This window comes from Aphelocoma coerulescens, chromosome 6 (genome assembly GCF_041296385.1).
Source record: "Aphelocoma coerulescens isolate FSJ_1873_10779 chromosome 6, UR_Acoe_1.0, whole genome shotgun sequence".
Classification (NCBI taxonomy): Eukaryota; Metazoa; Chordata; class Aves; order Passeriformes; family Corvidae; genus Aphelocoma; species Aphelocoma coerulescens.
The window spans coordinates 24419183-24434139 of record NC_091020.1 but is presented as its reverse complement, the minus strand read 5'-3'; the positions used below and the strand labels follow the sequence as shown (position 1 = coordinate 24434139).

The window sequence follows — 14957 nt, the reverse complement described above, 5'->3', positions numbered from 1 at the left end:
TTCACACCTTCATCTTATTTTTGAAATGCTTTTCTTTACCTGTTGGGTCTGGAAAAGATACACTCATCCAGAAGGTAGAATTGGATTGTTGCCGCATGTGATCTGGGAGAAAGGTGACCGCAGAACTGAGAACTGGTTCTTCAATCCATCTACTATTTTTACTGTAGCTGAGTCTATCAGGTTTCTGTATTTCAGTTTGTACAATTGAGAAATGGGACAAACGAAATTGTATGAAAGAATTTCTGGATTGCACAAATGAAAAATATATTACAAATGTGGGAGTTTTATACATGAAAGATTGAACTGAATACTTAAAAAAACTACTGAACTTGTAATGTAAACAACTACGTATCTGAATGTCAGTTCAGGGGTTGTTATTGTCTGGTCATTAGTGCTGAACTCCAATGCAAATGTTCTAATGAGGCTCTCCTGCTTAGGGTACAGGTTTGCCTTTAGTTTCATCATGATGGAAGGACTACAGGCTTTGAGGCTTTTTTGGGGAGATACTAAGCAGTTTTGCTTCTTTCCCAGTTTGCTGGATAATGCAGTTCTTTGTGTCATACAGAAACATTGTCGTGGTTGGAGAAAGGAATCGGTAGATGTACAGGAGAAGCCTTCCAACTGTCCTAGCCAGGACTGGGAGATGCCCTGACGGTTGCACATCTGCTGTCTGCTTTTTCACATTTGCACACTGCCAGTTTGACAGGTGCAGATTTTGCACATTTCAGAGGCTGGTTTAGCCATTGGTGTTTTAAAGCTAAGGGCAGACGGAGAAGCCAAATTGTTCTGAGTATGCTTTGAGCTGGATGTCTTTTCAAATACCAGCGCAGTGGTTATTGTCCCTGCTCTCTTTGTGTTGCTGCTCTTCAGAGCCTGACCATTTAAAGCTGTGTAATGAGCAAACGAGGTCTGGAGCTGTGGGATCTCACATGCTGGTGCTGGGAATGAGGAGTGGAGAAAGCATGTGTTGCTTGCTCTGTCCCAGTAAATCACTGACTGACAAACTGCTAATCTGCTGTCTGTGGAGTCTTGAAGAATCAGAGTGATAAACAGAAGCTGCTGAAAGAACGACTCTTCACAGTGTAAGGAAAGTTTCAAAAGCTGCTATATTCTGTTTCCTTGCTCTTAAAAACATGATGATAACACCAAGCTGGGTCAGCAGGCTGTTAGTATACCGAGGCGAGTTCTCGTCTGGCAGGACGATGAAAATAGGGAGGCATTTTTCAATCTAATCGACCCCCTTATCTAGTAATCTTAATACCACAACAGAAGTACTATTAAGTTGCAAATACCCTTGTGATGACTCAAACAGCTTACTCTGTAGGAGGAACTAAAGCTGAGAGTACAGAAGGCTTTGACTCTGAGATCACATGTGTGCCATTGCTTTGTGAATGCCTTATTTTAGCATGCTACCGAAAACCTTCTGTATGTGGCTTCTTGCCAGCATGGGCACTTGTGCTGTATCTAAGCCCAGGTGCACACTGTTAAACAAATGTGTAGCCTTGGAGGCTTACTCTCTTCAGTGAAAATGGAGAAAAATAAGAAGCTGGATCTGTTTGGATGCTGATAAACCTAAAAAATGCCTTAGATATATTCTATTAATGACTACTATGCCTTTGAGTAATTTCCTTCTTACTTCTAGATGCTAGCAAATTTTGTTTGAACCTGAAGCCCAAGCAACTATTTCTTCCCTGTTCATAAGTCTTCATTGAAGAACTAAGCTCATATTTTGGCACAGTAGTTTGTTTCCATGGAAATGCAGGGATATTTCCCATATGGGATTTTAATTCACAGTGGGCTGTATCTGAGAGAGGTAAATTGTGAAGGCCACTTGATAAGCACAGAAAACATTTTCTTGTGTCAGGAAAACTGTAAAAATTTCCTGTAAAAGAAAGGTGACTCTGTAGTCATCTTTAAAATATTAATCCAGTGCAAAGGAAAGTTAAACCAACTATTAAAATAGACAAGCTGAAGTTTCCTTAAATTTCAGAGTCTGTCTGAGTTGCTTCTCTCAACATGCAAAATGTGACCTCAGTGCTGCTGTTCTTACCTCAAGCTATTCATTTTTATTCAGCAGAAGAAATCTTTCCAACACTAAGCTCTGCTCTGCCAGCCTCTGAGGCATATTCAAACAGCCCAAATCTTTGTTACATTGAAGGCAAACAAAGTGCAGCAGCAGAGAGCTAAAAATATCTGGAATTTACCAATCAGAGCACTAATAAGCCTGCTTTGGGAAGAGTTAAAGCTGATGATACTTGACAACACTTTTTTTTAATGCAAGTAGAGACACAGCACTAAAAACAACCTGAAGTGTGGACCCAGCAATTCACAGCCAGGCTGCACATCCAGTGCTCTGTCAGTTCTTGAAGCAACAACAAATCCTGTCTTTACATACCCTGTTAGCATGCAGAGCGGGAGAAAGGGAGCTGATACAGTTCCAGGTTAGAGGTTTTAGAGCTGAAAGCTGTGCTGTGCACTTGGGGATGTTTGCAGGAGCATTAGAGGTAAGGAATTTTCCACTGCTCTTAGGCTGCAGTGGGAGCGTCGCTGCTTTATGGGCTCTGCTGTGGCTGGGAACTGCAGAGCCCTGGTGCTGCTCTGTAGGGAAGTGCTGGTTTCCTCCCAGAGCCTGTGTTTGGCATCATCACAAAAGGGTGCCGTGGAGCCACTGAAGCTCACATCCAAAAGATTCAACCCTCTGGTGATTAGTGACCCTTGCCTCAGTTCCTGTTATCAGATTTACTGTCAAAAACATCCGTGGGCACAAAGGTGCTGTGCAAGATCTGGCTGCTCATGCAGGGCAGAGCAGCTAGTGTGTTAAGCATACAAAAGTATTCTGGGATGCACCTGGAGGTTTCATCAAGGTATTGTTTGTTGATCACTACAAATACATAATTTTTAGTGGAAGAGAAAAGGCACATTAAATATTGAAGTGTGCTTAAACACTAAGCCTGGTCTTACTGCACAGGTCACTTCTGTGTTTGAAAAGGTTTCTGTGGGTAAGTGAAAATTATACTCAACATGGCAGCAGTTTTCTGTTCATTTAGACTGAAAAATTAAAAATTCAAAGAAACAAAGCATAATGTTGCTACCCATTTTGTTTAGTATTATGAAAAGTCAGTTTAAATATTGAAGTGCTGCAATTCTGCTTTCCATAATAACGTGCATTTTTATTTATGGTTTAGTGCTTCAAATCAAACCCCGGGAGTCAAGAGGACTGTAGCCTGTTCCTATTTGGTTTTCAATTCATTTTGACTGTAGACAAACCCTTTATGGTCACAGTTCAGCCGAGTTCATAAACAAATGGCAAGTCAGAAGTTCACCGTGTTCCTAACTGAAATCATATGAGTCGTCCCATGGGTTTCATTTGGGATTTCTTGTGGTTGCAATCAGGCACGTTTACCACTTTGTCAGTTTGTTTACAGGCACTGAGCTCCCAGGTCAGAACAGCCCAAAGGTGCTCGACTCCATTGCCTGCAGGCAGGGCACGTGTTTACGTGGGCAGAGACGGCTCAAACCGCTGCTGGACACAGCAGAGCTTTAAATAGAAGTGGTTTTCCCTTCATATCCAGTGAGGATACTGTGAAGTGAAATGCCTGCAGTGGCCGTGGCAGGAGTTGAGGTAACACTTGATGTGTCTTTGGAAAGAGAGATGCAAGGCAAGGGCATCTGGAGGTCTGTGCTCATCCCCAGTCCTGGGATTGCCGAGCCAGCTGAGTGTACGGAGGGTCCTACAGTACAGGTGCCTCTGCAGGGTTTCTAGTTCTCATGAGAAAGAAAATCCTCAGCTTTATTTCCAGTGCAAAGTGACAACACCCTGCCAGGCAGTGCAAGCCAAGCGTGAGTCTGGGCTCCCATCAGAGCTGAGCAGTCTGACTCCACTGTCAAAACTGAGGGTAGTTAACACCCAGGTGTGAAACTTAAACATGACATTTCAGATTCCTTCCTGGCTAAGTAATGAATTATTTTAACAGGGAGAGCAGCATAGCTTGAAAAACATTAGCATTTCCCTTTTGTTACGTTTCAGTGGCGGTGCCTGACAATACCTGCCTGATTAGAAAAGGCCCTGTAACACAGAAGCTGAAGTCATTAGTATGCTGGAGCAGAAATTCTCCTCTTTTCCACTTGTATATGAAAAGTGGTGTTGCTCTGTAACAAGTTTTGCAGATAAGATACCCTGAAAGGAGGGTCAGTGTGTAGAGGTCAGATAGCATTCCTCACTACCTGGTGAGGATCCTGGGGATCCTCAGACCTCTGGCCCTGCAGCTGAGACAGACTTTCCTCACACTATGGCAGCATGTGAAATGCTTGCCCAACACTTACTAGTACATTTAATTGGTATTGTTATTTCAGTGGGGTTTGGTTTTTAATTAAATCCAGTGTCCCAAACACTTCCAGGAGTGGTCACTGACTGTTTCCCTCTGGATTCTCATCTGGAGTTGCAGGTCAGAAGTGATCAGAAGAGATCAGAAGTGCCAGAGGATGAGTATTTGGAGCTTGTGTGTAATAGCCAGTGGTGTGGTTGTCGTGGAGGGGTGACTGTCACAGACACAGCATAGTGGACACTAAATGCCTGGCTTTGGGGCCATGTGCAGAGGAGATAGTGACAGAATGGAGAGCTCTGGGGATAGATCTATCCTATTTTGGGATGCTAGGATCTCATTTCATAGACATTGTTGAGCCAGGAAACATATATTTGTACTGTTAACAGGGGATGGGTTTGTAAAAGGGGATCTCAGTCCTCAAGGCTTTAACTAAGCAGTTTTTGTCAACACAACACTGATAGAAATCTATTCCTAATACATACTTGCATTACTTAATTGTGGTGCAATTCAGAGCAGCACTTTGATCCTGCTCTATAAGTCAGGTTTGTGTAATTTCAAAAATGTATTTGTACAAGCTTAATTATGCATGTTGTGCCTGAGACACATAAATCTGGATACCAGCTCTCCACCTGCCCATGTACGTCCCCAACTGCCTGATTTGCATGCCTGACTCACTGGAGAATAAGCAGCAACTGAAAAAACCTGTTTTTAGTTATTTTACTTTCATTTCTTCAAGACTTAACACAAAGTAGTTGGGCTGCATTTCCTGTGCTTCAGAGAAAAGGCGAAACCCTGTGCATTACCTGCCCACATTTTGTCTTACCTGTCTTTGTGTGACCTCTGGAGACCCCAGAGAGCAGGTAACATTTCTGAAGATTGAGTATTTGTTAAAGCTTTTTGCAACCCTTCTAGAGGAGGTCATCACCTCTAGTTTAAGAAATACTGATCTTGTCTGGACACCTGAAAGTCAGCAGCACAGACAGTGCTCTCAGCACCTGCGTGGGGAAGGAGTCGAGACAGTGTGTGCCCAAGGGATCAGAGCAAGGATCATCACCTGCAGGAAGCAGCTGCTCCCGTGAAGTTCCCTGCCAATGTGGGTTTGTTTTGGGGGGGCATTGCAAGCACCTTTCCCTGGGCTGCTTCTTGCCTTCCAGCTGGGAGGAGAGGCAGATGAGGAATTGGCAGATGGAAGGGTTGGAACTCCTTCAGGAGGTGGTAGGGCGTCACAAGAGAGCAGCAGATGGGGAAAAACCGGAGGAAGGCATGAGTGATACTTCAGGTCATCGTTTAGTGGTCCTGGCTCTGCCTCTCTGCCTGGAGGAGCTGCTCTCCTTGCAGGTTTCTGTTGTTGCAGCAACCTCCTGAGCTCGTTTTTCCCTTCCTAAACGAGGGTTCTGGTGAAGGGGAGCTGCTTCCTGGAAGCTGCCTGGGTGGTATGGGAAATCAGTGTGTTGCCACTGTTCCCAATTCAGGGCTTTTACCAGCGCCAAGTCCATAGTGATTGGAAATACAGTGGCAGGCAGGACTGGCTTGCAGATGTGCAGTTTGAGACAGCAAATACATCTCACAAATGGGAGACAACTGAAGCAGTGCAAAAAGCGGTCGTTATTTTAACTTCAACTCCTGCTTCTTTCCTAAGATCCATGAGTACCTTGTAAGAAGTGTTGGCAAGCCCTGGAACAAACCATCAATGAGACGCTCGCCTGCCTGAATTTGTGTGTGTAGGAGAAACAAGGGAAGATACAGGCAGCCCCTAAAGGGCTTTCTCCTCCCCACAGCTTAAGCAGAGCCATCACATGCACTTCAGCCTTCCCCAGCTATTCATTTTGAAACAAAACAGGCTTTAAACGTTTATTTTCAGAGAAGCCTTCCAGGAGGTCTGCATACTTTTGTGGGTCATTTTTGCAACATCATTTCAACCGGTTCAGCGTTGTATTTAGTGCAAATTGGATCTCAAAGATAATTCTTGATTACTCTGTGCATACCTGTACGTTGCAAAATAGCTCTGGTGTTCTCCCTGTGTGTGCTTGCCAGCGAGAGCACTGCAGCTCTGTGTGCAGGTTTGGTGCTGGTTTATCCTGCGGTGCTTTGCCCATGAAAGCCCAAGTGAAAGCATGTCCGAGTGTACATTTAAATGCAGACATGCACCACAGACTGACCTGGTGTGCAAGGCTCTCACTGGGAGCACCTTCAAGGTGTAGGGCAAAATTCTCTTCTCAGGTTCCCAGAGTAGCTCCTGACTCAGTCTCCCAAGTTTCCCGTGTTGACACTAGCAGGCATTTTATGGTGTGAAAGAAAGTGAGTGTCCTGAAAGGAGTAATTTGTCACTGACTGAGGAATGGACCATAATGGCAAAACCCCAAAAAGAGCACGAGACCTTTTCTTGAACCCGTTGCTCTGCATCCAATAGAAACACGAAGGGTTTGTGTCACTTGGGCAATGTGCTTCTAGCCTCTTCTTCCTAATTATCCCTGAGCTGATGATCTGAGACTGCTTTGTGGATATGAGGACAGAATTTTGCCTGCAGGATGCACGATTACCAGCTGTGCCTTTTCTATAAATCAGTTGTAAGTGTATTTGGAATAACTGCCAGGCCAGCTTCTGAGCTTACCAGAGGACAGAGCTCCAGCAGACACAGTCCCACATGGCACAGAGCTGTTGCAGTTTTAAAATCAGTCTGATTTTTTTCTTTAACAGGGGAGCCCAGTGTAACTCCGTCAAGCCTGGAGTGACACTCTGAATCTGCATCTGCCTCATGTGAGTTAAAATCCTGGCAGCAGCATTTTGCATAAGCTGGAGCCTCTGTAGAGAGCTTTTTTTTTTTCCTTTTTCTTTTTTTTTTTTTCCTTTTCAGGAAGGCTATAAAATTGTATGTGTCTTGGCAGCAAAGGTAAACACAACCACACAAATGCATGAGAATTGCATACCTTACTGCAAAACCCCTGCTCATTCCAGACCAGCTTCCCTCCTAGCACGTCCTCTGTCAGTCAGGGACACCTGCACTCATCACAGACCTGAAGGCTTGCAGTGTTCACTCCGGGGTACTGCTTTTTACCTTTTAATGGTGTATTGTTAAGCCAAGTGATGGTATTAAGGGGAAGCTGGAATGCTGTCAACTGGCTTCTGTTTTTCTAAAACCTTTCGTTATTTTCTTTCCACCCTGGTTGCATAATCCATGAGCACTGGGTGCTGATTGCCCTGTGCTGCTGAAGCATTTGCCTGTGTTGGAACAGGACTATTAAAATAACAATTCCTCTGGAGCTGGGGACTTGGCTTGGTGGCAGAGACACGGCGGTCAAGCAGTAAGAAAAACAAATCAGATGAAGTTGTAGCATGTGCTTTGGTTTTACTGTCATCCCATGTGTATTGGGCAAGGACGGTGTGAAAATGTGTTTGTGGCTCTGCCTCCTCCCCTGTCACAGAGTTGGGGATGCAGGAAGACTGGGCCTTTCTCAGCTGGGTGAAAGAGCTGGGCACGGGAGACACTGCAGGGCAAATAGCTGAATTCACGACGTTGCCATGGCACACAAATTATCTCCATCAGAGATACCAGGATTCAGCAACCAGGTCTGAGGGAGGAGATATTCCAGCAAAGTTTAAAACCATGTTTTCATCATGCAGCTGCAGAAAAAAGTATTGATCTGTCCTTTCTACTCTGTTTCCTCATGGCTGCCTGAAGTAAACAAGACATGAGAGAGAACAACAAACCCTGAGTACAATAATGAAATTTTTTCATCTAGTAACACCTGTAACTGGGGCATCTTCCCCAGATGTGCTGCCAGAGTTGCAGCGATGTCAGCCTGTCCATACTGGATCTGAGGAGGTGGATGGTTTGTTTGCCCAGAGGAAGCTCCTGTTACTTGAACAGGCTTACAAGAAATGTCAGGGGGTTGTGGCTTGTTGGGTTGATGCAGCCAGTGCTACGGTGTAGGGTGCTGTCAAGGTGAGCTCAGGGAGCTCTCAGTTTCTTCCCAGCTGTGTCTAATTAAAGGAAAGTTTATCTGGAGCAGTAAATATGCTGGTAACTAGAGAACATTTATTGTCCCTTTCACGAGTCCAGTTTCCTGTGTCTCTGTTTAGTTCATGTGTCAAGGAGAACGCTCTCGTTTTCCAGATATTGTGGAGTAGTAGAAAGATAGAGACGGGATCTGAGGCATGGATGAGCTAAGAGTTTAGTTTTATTCAAAGAGACATCAAGGAAGCAAAATCTAGGGTTTGAGAGGTACTTGGAATAACTGTCCCCCCAAAAGAAACATTTAGATTAATCCTAATTAATCAAATATACTGCCTCAGCAGAGACTTGGGATGATGAAGGCTGAGGTTGATACCTCTTCTTCAGCCTTTTTCCTAATGGTGTTTCAGCTTGTTTCCTTAAGAGAGTTGAAAGGAGGTCTGTGGTGCTTTTTCTAAGACAGAGAGGCAAATACAGAAAGAAATAGAGTGAGGGCATTTTGTGAGCAGCTGACCCCATGTCCCATGCAGCTGTTCCCTGGTGGAGTGTTAACAAGATACACAGATTGCTCATCAGAAAGCCCTCCAGTTTCCCTGGAAAGGCTCTGCTGGAGCTGTTGATGAACCACTTCTGCTTGTCCAGAGGAGATGCCGGTGTGCTCCTTGAGGTTCCTTGTGTCTGGACAGCATCACCATGGTTGGTGAGTTCAGAAAGAGCAGGGTTTCCTTGGAGAAATGTTTTATTTGGAAGTGATGTTTTATGGATTAAGTTGGTAATGTGGTCAAATCCCCAGGAGGCAAAGAAGGAAGAGTACAGCAGCTTCATGGACAGAGCGGGGGATTGGAGTCTGCTTCACATAACAGGGAGCTTTTTCACATTTTGAGAATATGTGCAGGGGTACTTATAAGCATTTTCCCTGGGAAGTGCCTTTACTGTCCTGCATCAGAGGAATTCTGTGTTCCAGGTGATGCTCTGGTGTCACTCTCACAATTTTGTTCATCACCTAACTGCCTATTGCTCCCTCCAACTCTAGCTCACTCCCCAGAATTGCCTTGTCAGTCACTGCTTTCTTCATTAGCTGTGCTTTTTGATTGCTTATTCTTATCTATATCTCAGTCAATCCTTCCTTTCCTAAAGGACAGAAAAGACTACGTGCATTGAATGTTGTATCATGCTGTTGATGTTTGCCACTGGTATAATATTGCTTGAAGATTTTGATAACTGCGTTTTTGATTTTAGTTATCTGTTTAAGACCATTACAGGTTTGCTTTTTACGTTCTTAATGCTGTTAGTTTAATGGGGAAAATTAACTCTTAGGATTCTGGTGCTTTTTAGATTCTTAAGAGGTATGGGAGCCCTCTGTCATGGGTACTGTGATCTCAGTGTTCTGACAATCTTGTTTCATCTAAAGTTCTTGCCTTTTTTTTTTAGGGTTTTTTTGTTTGTTTTTTTTTTTTGCTTTCTCCTCTCAGATTGAACTTCTTTGTCCCACAGTGAATATACATGCTGGTGATTACCTGGGCAGTATAGACAATGTGTATTAATATATATTGTGAGGCCCACAGATGTGTTAGATCTTTCTTAGGAAAAGCAGTCTGTCTTCTAATGAGTTTACTGCATAACTTGCATATTTTCAGCTAAATTTGAAAAATTCAAGTGTTTGAGGCAGTTGGACCCATTGAACCCATGGTAACCCTCATTGCAGTCAATTTATTGTATTTATTTATGTTAGGACCAGTTTAAGACAGCAACATTATGGTATCCCACTCTTAAGGGGAAGGGAGCACCCAAGATTTGTAGGTTCTTGTGGTCAAAAGGAATGACAAAAGCCAGAGGGTCCACAAAAGCTTATAAAGTTTTATTAATAAATCACACTTGGCAGGAAAATTGGTATGTTAGTCCCTGACCTTCTACTACAAGCACACAGCAGTGGGGTTTGAATAAAAGGGTAGGGTAAAAGGGAAGAGAGAAAGAGATGAATTAAAAAGGGGGAGAGAGAGAGAAAGGAAGAAAGCGAGAAAAAGAGATCACCAGTCCTGGCAGCAGCACTGATCCAGCTGATGGGATGTCCTGGGGCACACGCACACCTGGGCTTTGTGAGGGTATCTTTTTATAGATACATTTTCCCCACCTTGAAAACAGGTTTCTTGCTGTCTATGGAAATCAGTTGCCATGTGTACTTCATTCTTCCAGACCTTTCTGAAAATGGGTTGGAGGGTCTTGGGTGGTCTTGATCTCCCCCCTACCGTCCATGCCCACTTCTCGACCTCCTTCCTGCGCTCGAGCTGTGCTGTGCTTATCTCCAGGAGCCAGAACAAGGAGATAAGCCAGAACAGCAGAAAAGTGCTGCCCTTACCTCCACATAGCCCTCTTCTCCAGCCACATCCAGTTCTTTCTCACAGCATGTTATTACCAACAATCCCTGGTTGTTATTACCAACAGTCCTTGGTCAGTTTCATGACTATCCAGCTGTCTCAGTGTTTGAGACATGCACGTTAGCCCCTTATCTTCTGGGCTTCTGCAGACATGCAGCGAGCGTAAACACATTGCCAGAGAAACCCTGTGATTTCCATCTGTCCTGATTGCCTTTTAGAGGTAATTTAATGATCTGATTAAACAGTAACATTTTCAGTACATGGGAAGGTCATTCACAGGAAGAAGAGAAGGCCACATGGTAGGAATGGCTTAGTTGAACAAGTCTGTTTCTTTTGCATGGAGCAAAGGGAAGGTGTGTGTCCCAGGTGAGCAGCTCCTCTGACATGTGAGAGCAGTGAGCTTGCTTTAAAAAGCCACATTTTGATGCACAAGGGTAGTAATGAACAGGTTTTTACAGTACCATATGGTGTTATTAACAAACAAATCATATGTTAACTTGACGGCTCTACCTTCAAGCTAACGTAGTCTGCAGCAAACATTAATTCCCCTGAGATGAAATCTGGAGCAATACTAAGCTTTGGGACTGTATCCAGAGCAGTAACAGTAGCACAGAAGTGATGAATTTCAGCCTTTCCAACCTCCAATACATGTGTTCCCACAATTTATTGGTTTCTTTATCGGCTTTGCAAAAACACAGCAAACCAAAACCCCATTGGAGCAGGTGGAACAGGGAGTGTTCATGCATCTGCCCAACAGGACTGCAGGGAGAGGAGCTGCTGTTTGAAATATGTTTTCCATGATGCAGAGAGCTATGATAAACTGATGGATATTTCATCTGGTGCACTCTGCTGCTGAAATTCAAACTGCAGCTCTGCTTCACTGCAGCCCTGGGGCAGGAGCTAATTCCACCACGCTCTGGGCTGGGGGATGAGGGAATGGTATGTGGAGGAGGGAGGAGGGAGAACGGGTACATTACTTTTAATTGCCTTCTTGTTTAACCCCGTAGCTGTCGTCAAATTTTCTAACTGAAATCTCATCTTGGTACAGTGTATAAATCCCCTGAATACGAATCTCTTGGATTTGACCTGACCGTAGAAAGATTAGTTTCCATTGGATACCCTCATGAGCTGCTCAATTTTGTGTATGATCCTGCATTCCCTACCAGGTAAACGACTAACAGATACTGACCCCACCTGCTCGAGGCCTCGAATACTTGTTCTGTGAATTTCACAGGTGACATGTGAGGCCAGGTTTCCAGTTGTGGATGTGAAGCCTGTGGCTGGCCACAGATCATGGTGAAGGGAGAAGACTAATCCAGTATGTGGGGGGCCTTTGCACACATGAATCCTTGCCAGCAAAGAGGGAGCATCCAAGAAAAGAACCCTGCTGAAAACATGGTCCAGAAATAGCTTTTCAAAGCAAAGACAGCAGAGACACAATCGGATTGGGAATGAAATCAGAATCAGGGGGAGAAGGAGACATTGCTGTCCAAGAGGCTGCTGGGATGTCTCAGAACTCTTTTCTTTAATGATTTTAATTAGTAATGTCCTGGTGCGTAAGACATCCTGAAAATCAAGCTGACAGTAAACAAGAATAAAAGTGGGACTAATCCAGTTCACCTGTCTAGATGAATCAAATGTCAAAAGCATTTGATTTAGTAACTTTTTGATTTCTTAACTTTGTGCTAAGTTAATGGTGCAAAATTACTAAATTCCTACATTTTGTCTTTTGGTAGGAGAGGTAAAAAGGGCACTGTTTGTGTTGAACAAAGCTTTTGATCTAACTCTGCATCTTTAATTTATTTCCACTTGTGCCTTTGCTGGATTTTGCTTCTTTGACTCCTTTGGAGTTTCTTTACAAAAGATTGGACCAGAGGGTCTGTTGGTTTGTTCCAGTTTCATCCTGGCAGCCTCCTTCCTTCCCTCCTCTCAGTGTGCTTTAAACCGAGAGTTGCTGCTGGCTGTGCCCTTGCCTGTAACAAGGGATAGCCCTTCACAAACCCGTGATGAGAGCTCTGTTAAATCCACTAGCTTCATCTCAGGGAGGGGACAGAAGGGATGTCTCTGTGGGAAGGCTGTGCTCTCCAGATGCAAGCTGCTGGATAACTGAGTTTTGCCAGAGTCAGAACTGGGAATGTCCCAAGCATTTTGTGCCATGGTTACATGCCCCATCTGGCTTTGTCTGTGACAGAGCCATGAAAAAGAGGAGAGAAATTCCTTTATCACACCTTATCACACTCACACCCTGCAGCCCCAGGGGTGTCAGGTGTGTGACCCTGTGGAGGAGGCCCACAGCTCCCCTGGGAGGTGCTTTGGGGGCAGTGGGGAGCAGGTCAGGTGTCTCTCCCACCTGATGATGCTGGGCTCTGGTTGCTCACCTGCCACCAGCTGAAAGGGAAAGTAGGGACCCCATCTGCATCATACCAGCAGCTCCTTTCAGATGCCCCATGCCAAGTGAGCAAAGCTGTTCTAGAGCTGTTCTAGCTGCTGTTAGAAGGGTCACCCCTTGATGCACTTGCCTCTTCATATCCTAACTTGCTTTCTTAACAGAGGCCTGGTGTTTGACACCCACTATGGAAATCTGCTGAAAGTTGATGCCTATGGGAACCTCCTAGTGTGTGCACATGGCTTCAATTTCCTCAGAGGGTGAGTTAAAGACTCTTGGCTGTTCTTTTTGACTTAATACACTCTATTCTGTCAATGATCCTCAGGGCACCCATTGTATAAGGAGTCTCATGGACTCTATGAACAGCAGATGCTGTTTTGATGGTCCTACAGCTCCAGGATTAAATGGGGATGCACTGAGGGTCTCAGGTACAGCAACAGCTCAGATGTTTACAAGGGAAAGGGCTGTGCCACCACAGGCACATCCGTAGTGTGCTGGGCGTAGAAGAACGTGTGCTGTGGGGAGGAGTTGATGGGATCATCCAGGGGCTGTTCACATGCCCTGGCACAGTTTAATGTCAGCAGCTTGTCATTGCATGAGGACCTGTGCCCCGTGAGGCTGTCAGCTCCACAGCCATTGCTCAGAAAGTCTGAGGGCCTGAGCTGGCTTGGGGTAGGAACAAGCTGGCTCTACCTCTTTGTGTTTCTGACCTTTGAAGGTGTCAGGAGAGCATTGCATGCCATCTCCTGCAGCCTTCCCTTGGCTGCTTGTATTTCTTGTCCCAGAGAAGGTGCTTTAGGAAGCAGAGAGGACTGCAGTGCCATGTGCCTGATGTGTCCCAGCAAATTCCGCCTCCCACATTCCTGCTGCAAGGGCATATGAATGGAAGGCAAGGCAAGCTCAGGGCCCCCAGGGTGACCAAGTCATTGCAGGCCTCTAAGTCCTTGCATCAGGGCTCCAAAATTTAGAAAAAAGCCCTTATATATGCACTGAAGTTCCTCTTTGAGCCTAAAGGGATCTTTAGAAGCTCCAGAAATTAAGGAGACCAGAATAATGATATGAGTTCAGTCAGTGCCCCCCTGCTGATGAATTGCAGAGGGCCCTGAGCGAGCCTCCTGCAGCAGAGCCCTGCACACCCCTGGCTGAGAGCTGCTGGGGAAGTGGAGAGCAGCACATGGAAAGTGGGGGAGAGTTTAAGATGAGCAAACAATGAAAGTGCAGATGATTTAAAGCATCCTCTTAGCCAGCAGCATGGGGCTTAAGGTCGAGCTGTGTACTCTGGACCACTCTGTGTCCCTGTGTGGGCTCTGCTCAGTTTGCTGACTCAGCGATGAGGGCTTTGTCCTGGTTCTGCTGGAGTCAGAGTGTCCCAGGGAACACCCCTGGATGCACTTTTGGTCTTGTGCCAACAGTGCATGTGGGGAAGCTGGGTGTTGATTAAAGCACAGCAGACTTTGGTTAGTAGACCCCACTACAACTCCGTTTTGCAGGTCAGCACATTTTATCTTTGTTATGTTTTGTGGTTTCACTCTTGTCCACTTTATTTATTCTCAGGCCTGAAACACGGGAGCAATATCCAAATAAATTTATCCAGAGAGATGACACAGATAGGTTTTACATTTTGAACACGTTATTCAATCTACCAGGTGAGTCTAATGTGAGCCAACACAGTCTTCTTTCTGTGCCCTTTAAGCCAGTAAAGCTTTGCTGATGTCGTACTCTGCTTTTCTGTTTGGGTTTTTTCACGTGAACTTTCTTCCTTTGGGCACAAGGCACAGAGTTAAGTGGCTGTATGATGTTGTCCTTGTGTTATAATCTCCCTCTGTTTCCTTGCAGAGACCTACCTGCTGGCTTGCCTGGTGGATTTTTTTACTAACTGTGACCGGTACACGAGGTTTGTATTCCCTCCGCTTTGAGGT

At 44.9% G+C, this 14957-nt stretch overlaps 1 protein-coding gene and 1 long non-coding RNA gene across 7 annotated transcripts in view; both read left to right on the top strand.

Annotated features, from left to right (window-relative positions):
- Positions 1–14957, top strand: part of NT5C2 (5'-nucleotidase, cytosolic II) — a 60829-nt gene that overhangs the window by 35229 nt on the left and 10643 nt on the right. For all 6 annotated transcript variants that reach the window (XM_069019927.1, XM_069019923.1, XM_069019924.1 and 3 more), the window contains 4 exons: positions 11701–11818; positions 13203–13298; positions 14593–14684; positions 14875–14932. In XM_069019927.1, coding sequence (XP_068876028.1) covers positions 11701–11818; positions 13203–13298; positions 14593–14684; positions 14875–14932 — 364 coding nt within the window. The remainder of the gene's footprint in view (positions 1–11700; positions 11819–13202; positions 13299–14592; positions 14685–14874; positions 14933–14957) is intronic.
- LOC138112597 (uncharacterized) lies at positions 916–10592 on the top strand. The gene is made up of 3 exons (XR_011151774.1): positions 916–1082; positions 7023–7082; positions 7180–10592. It is a non-coding gene; the product is annotated as an uncharacterized lncRNA (long non-coding RNA).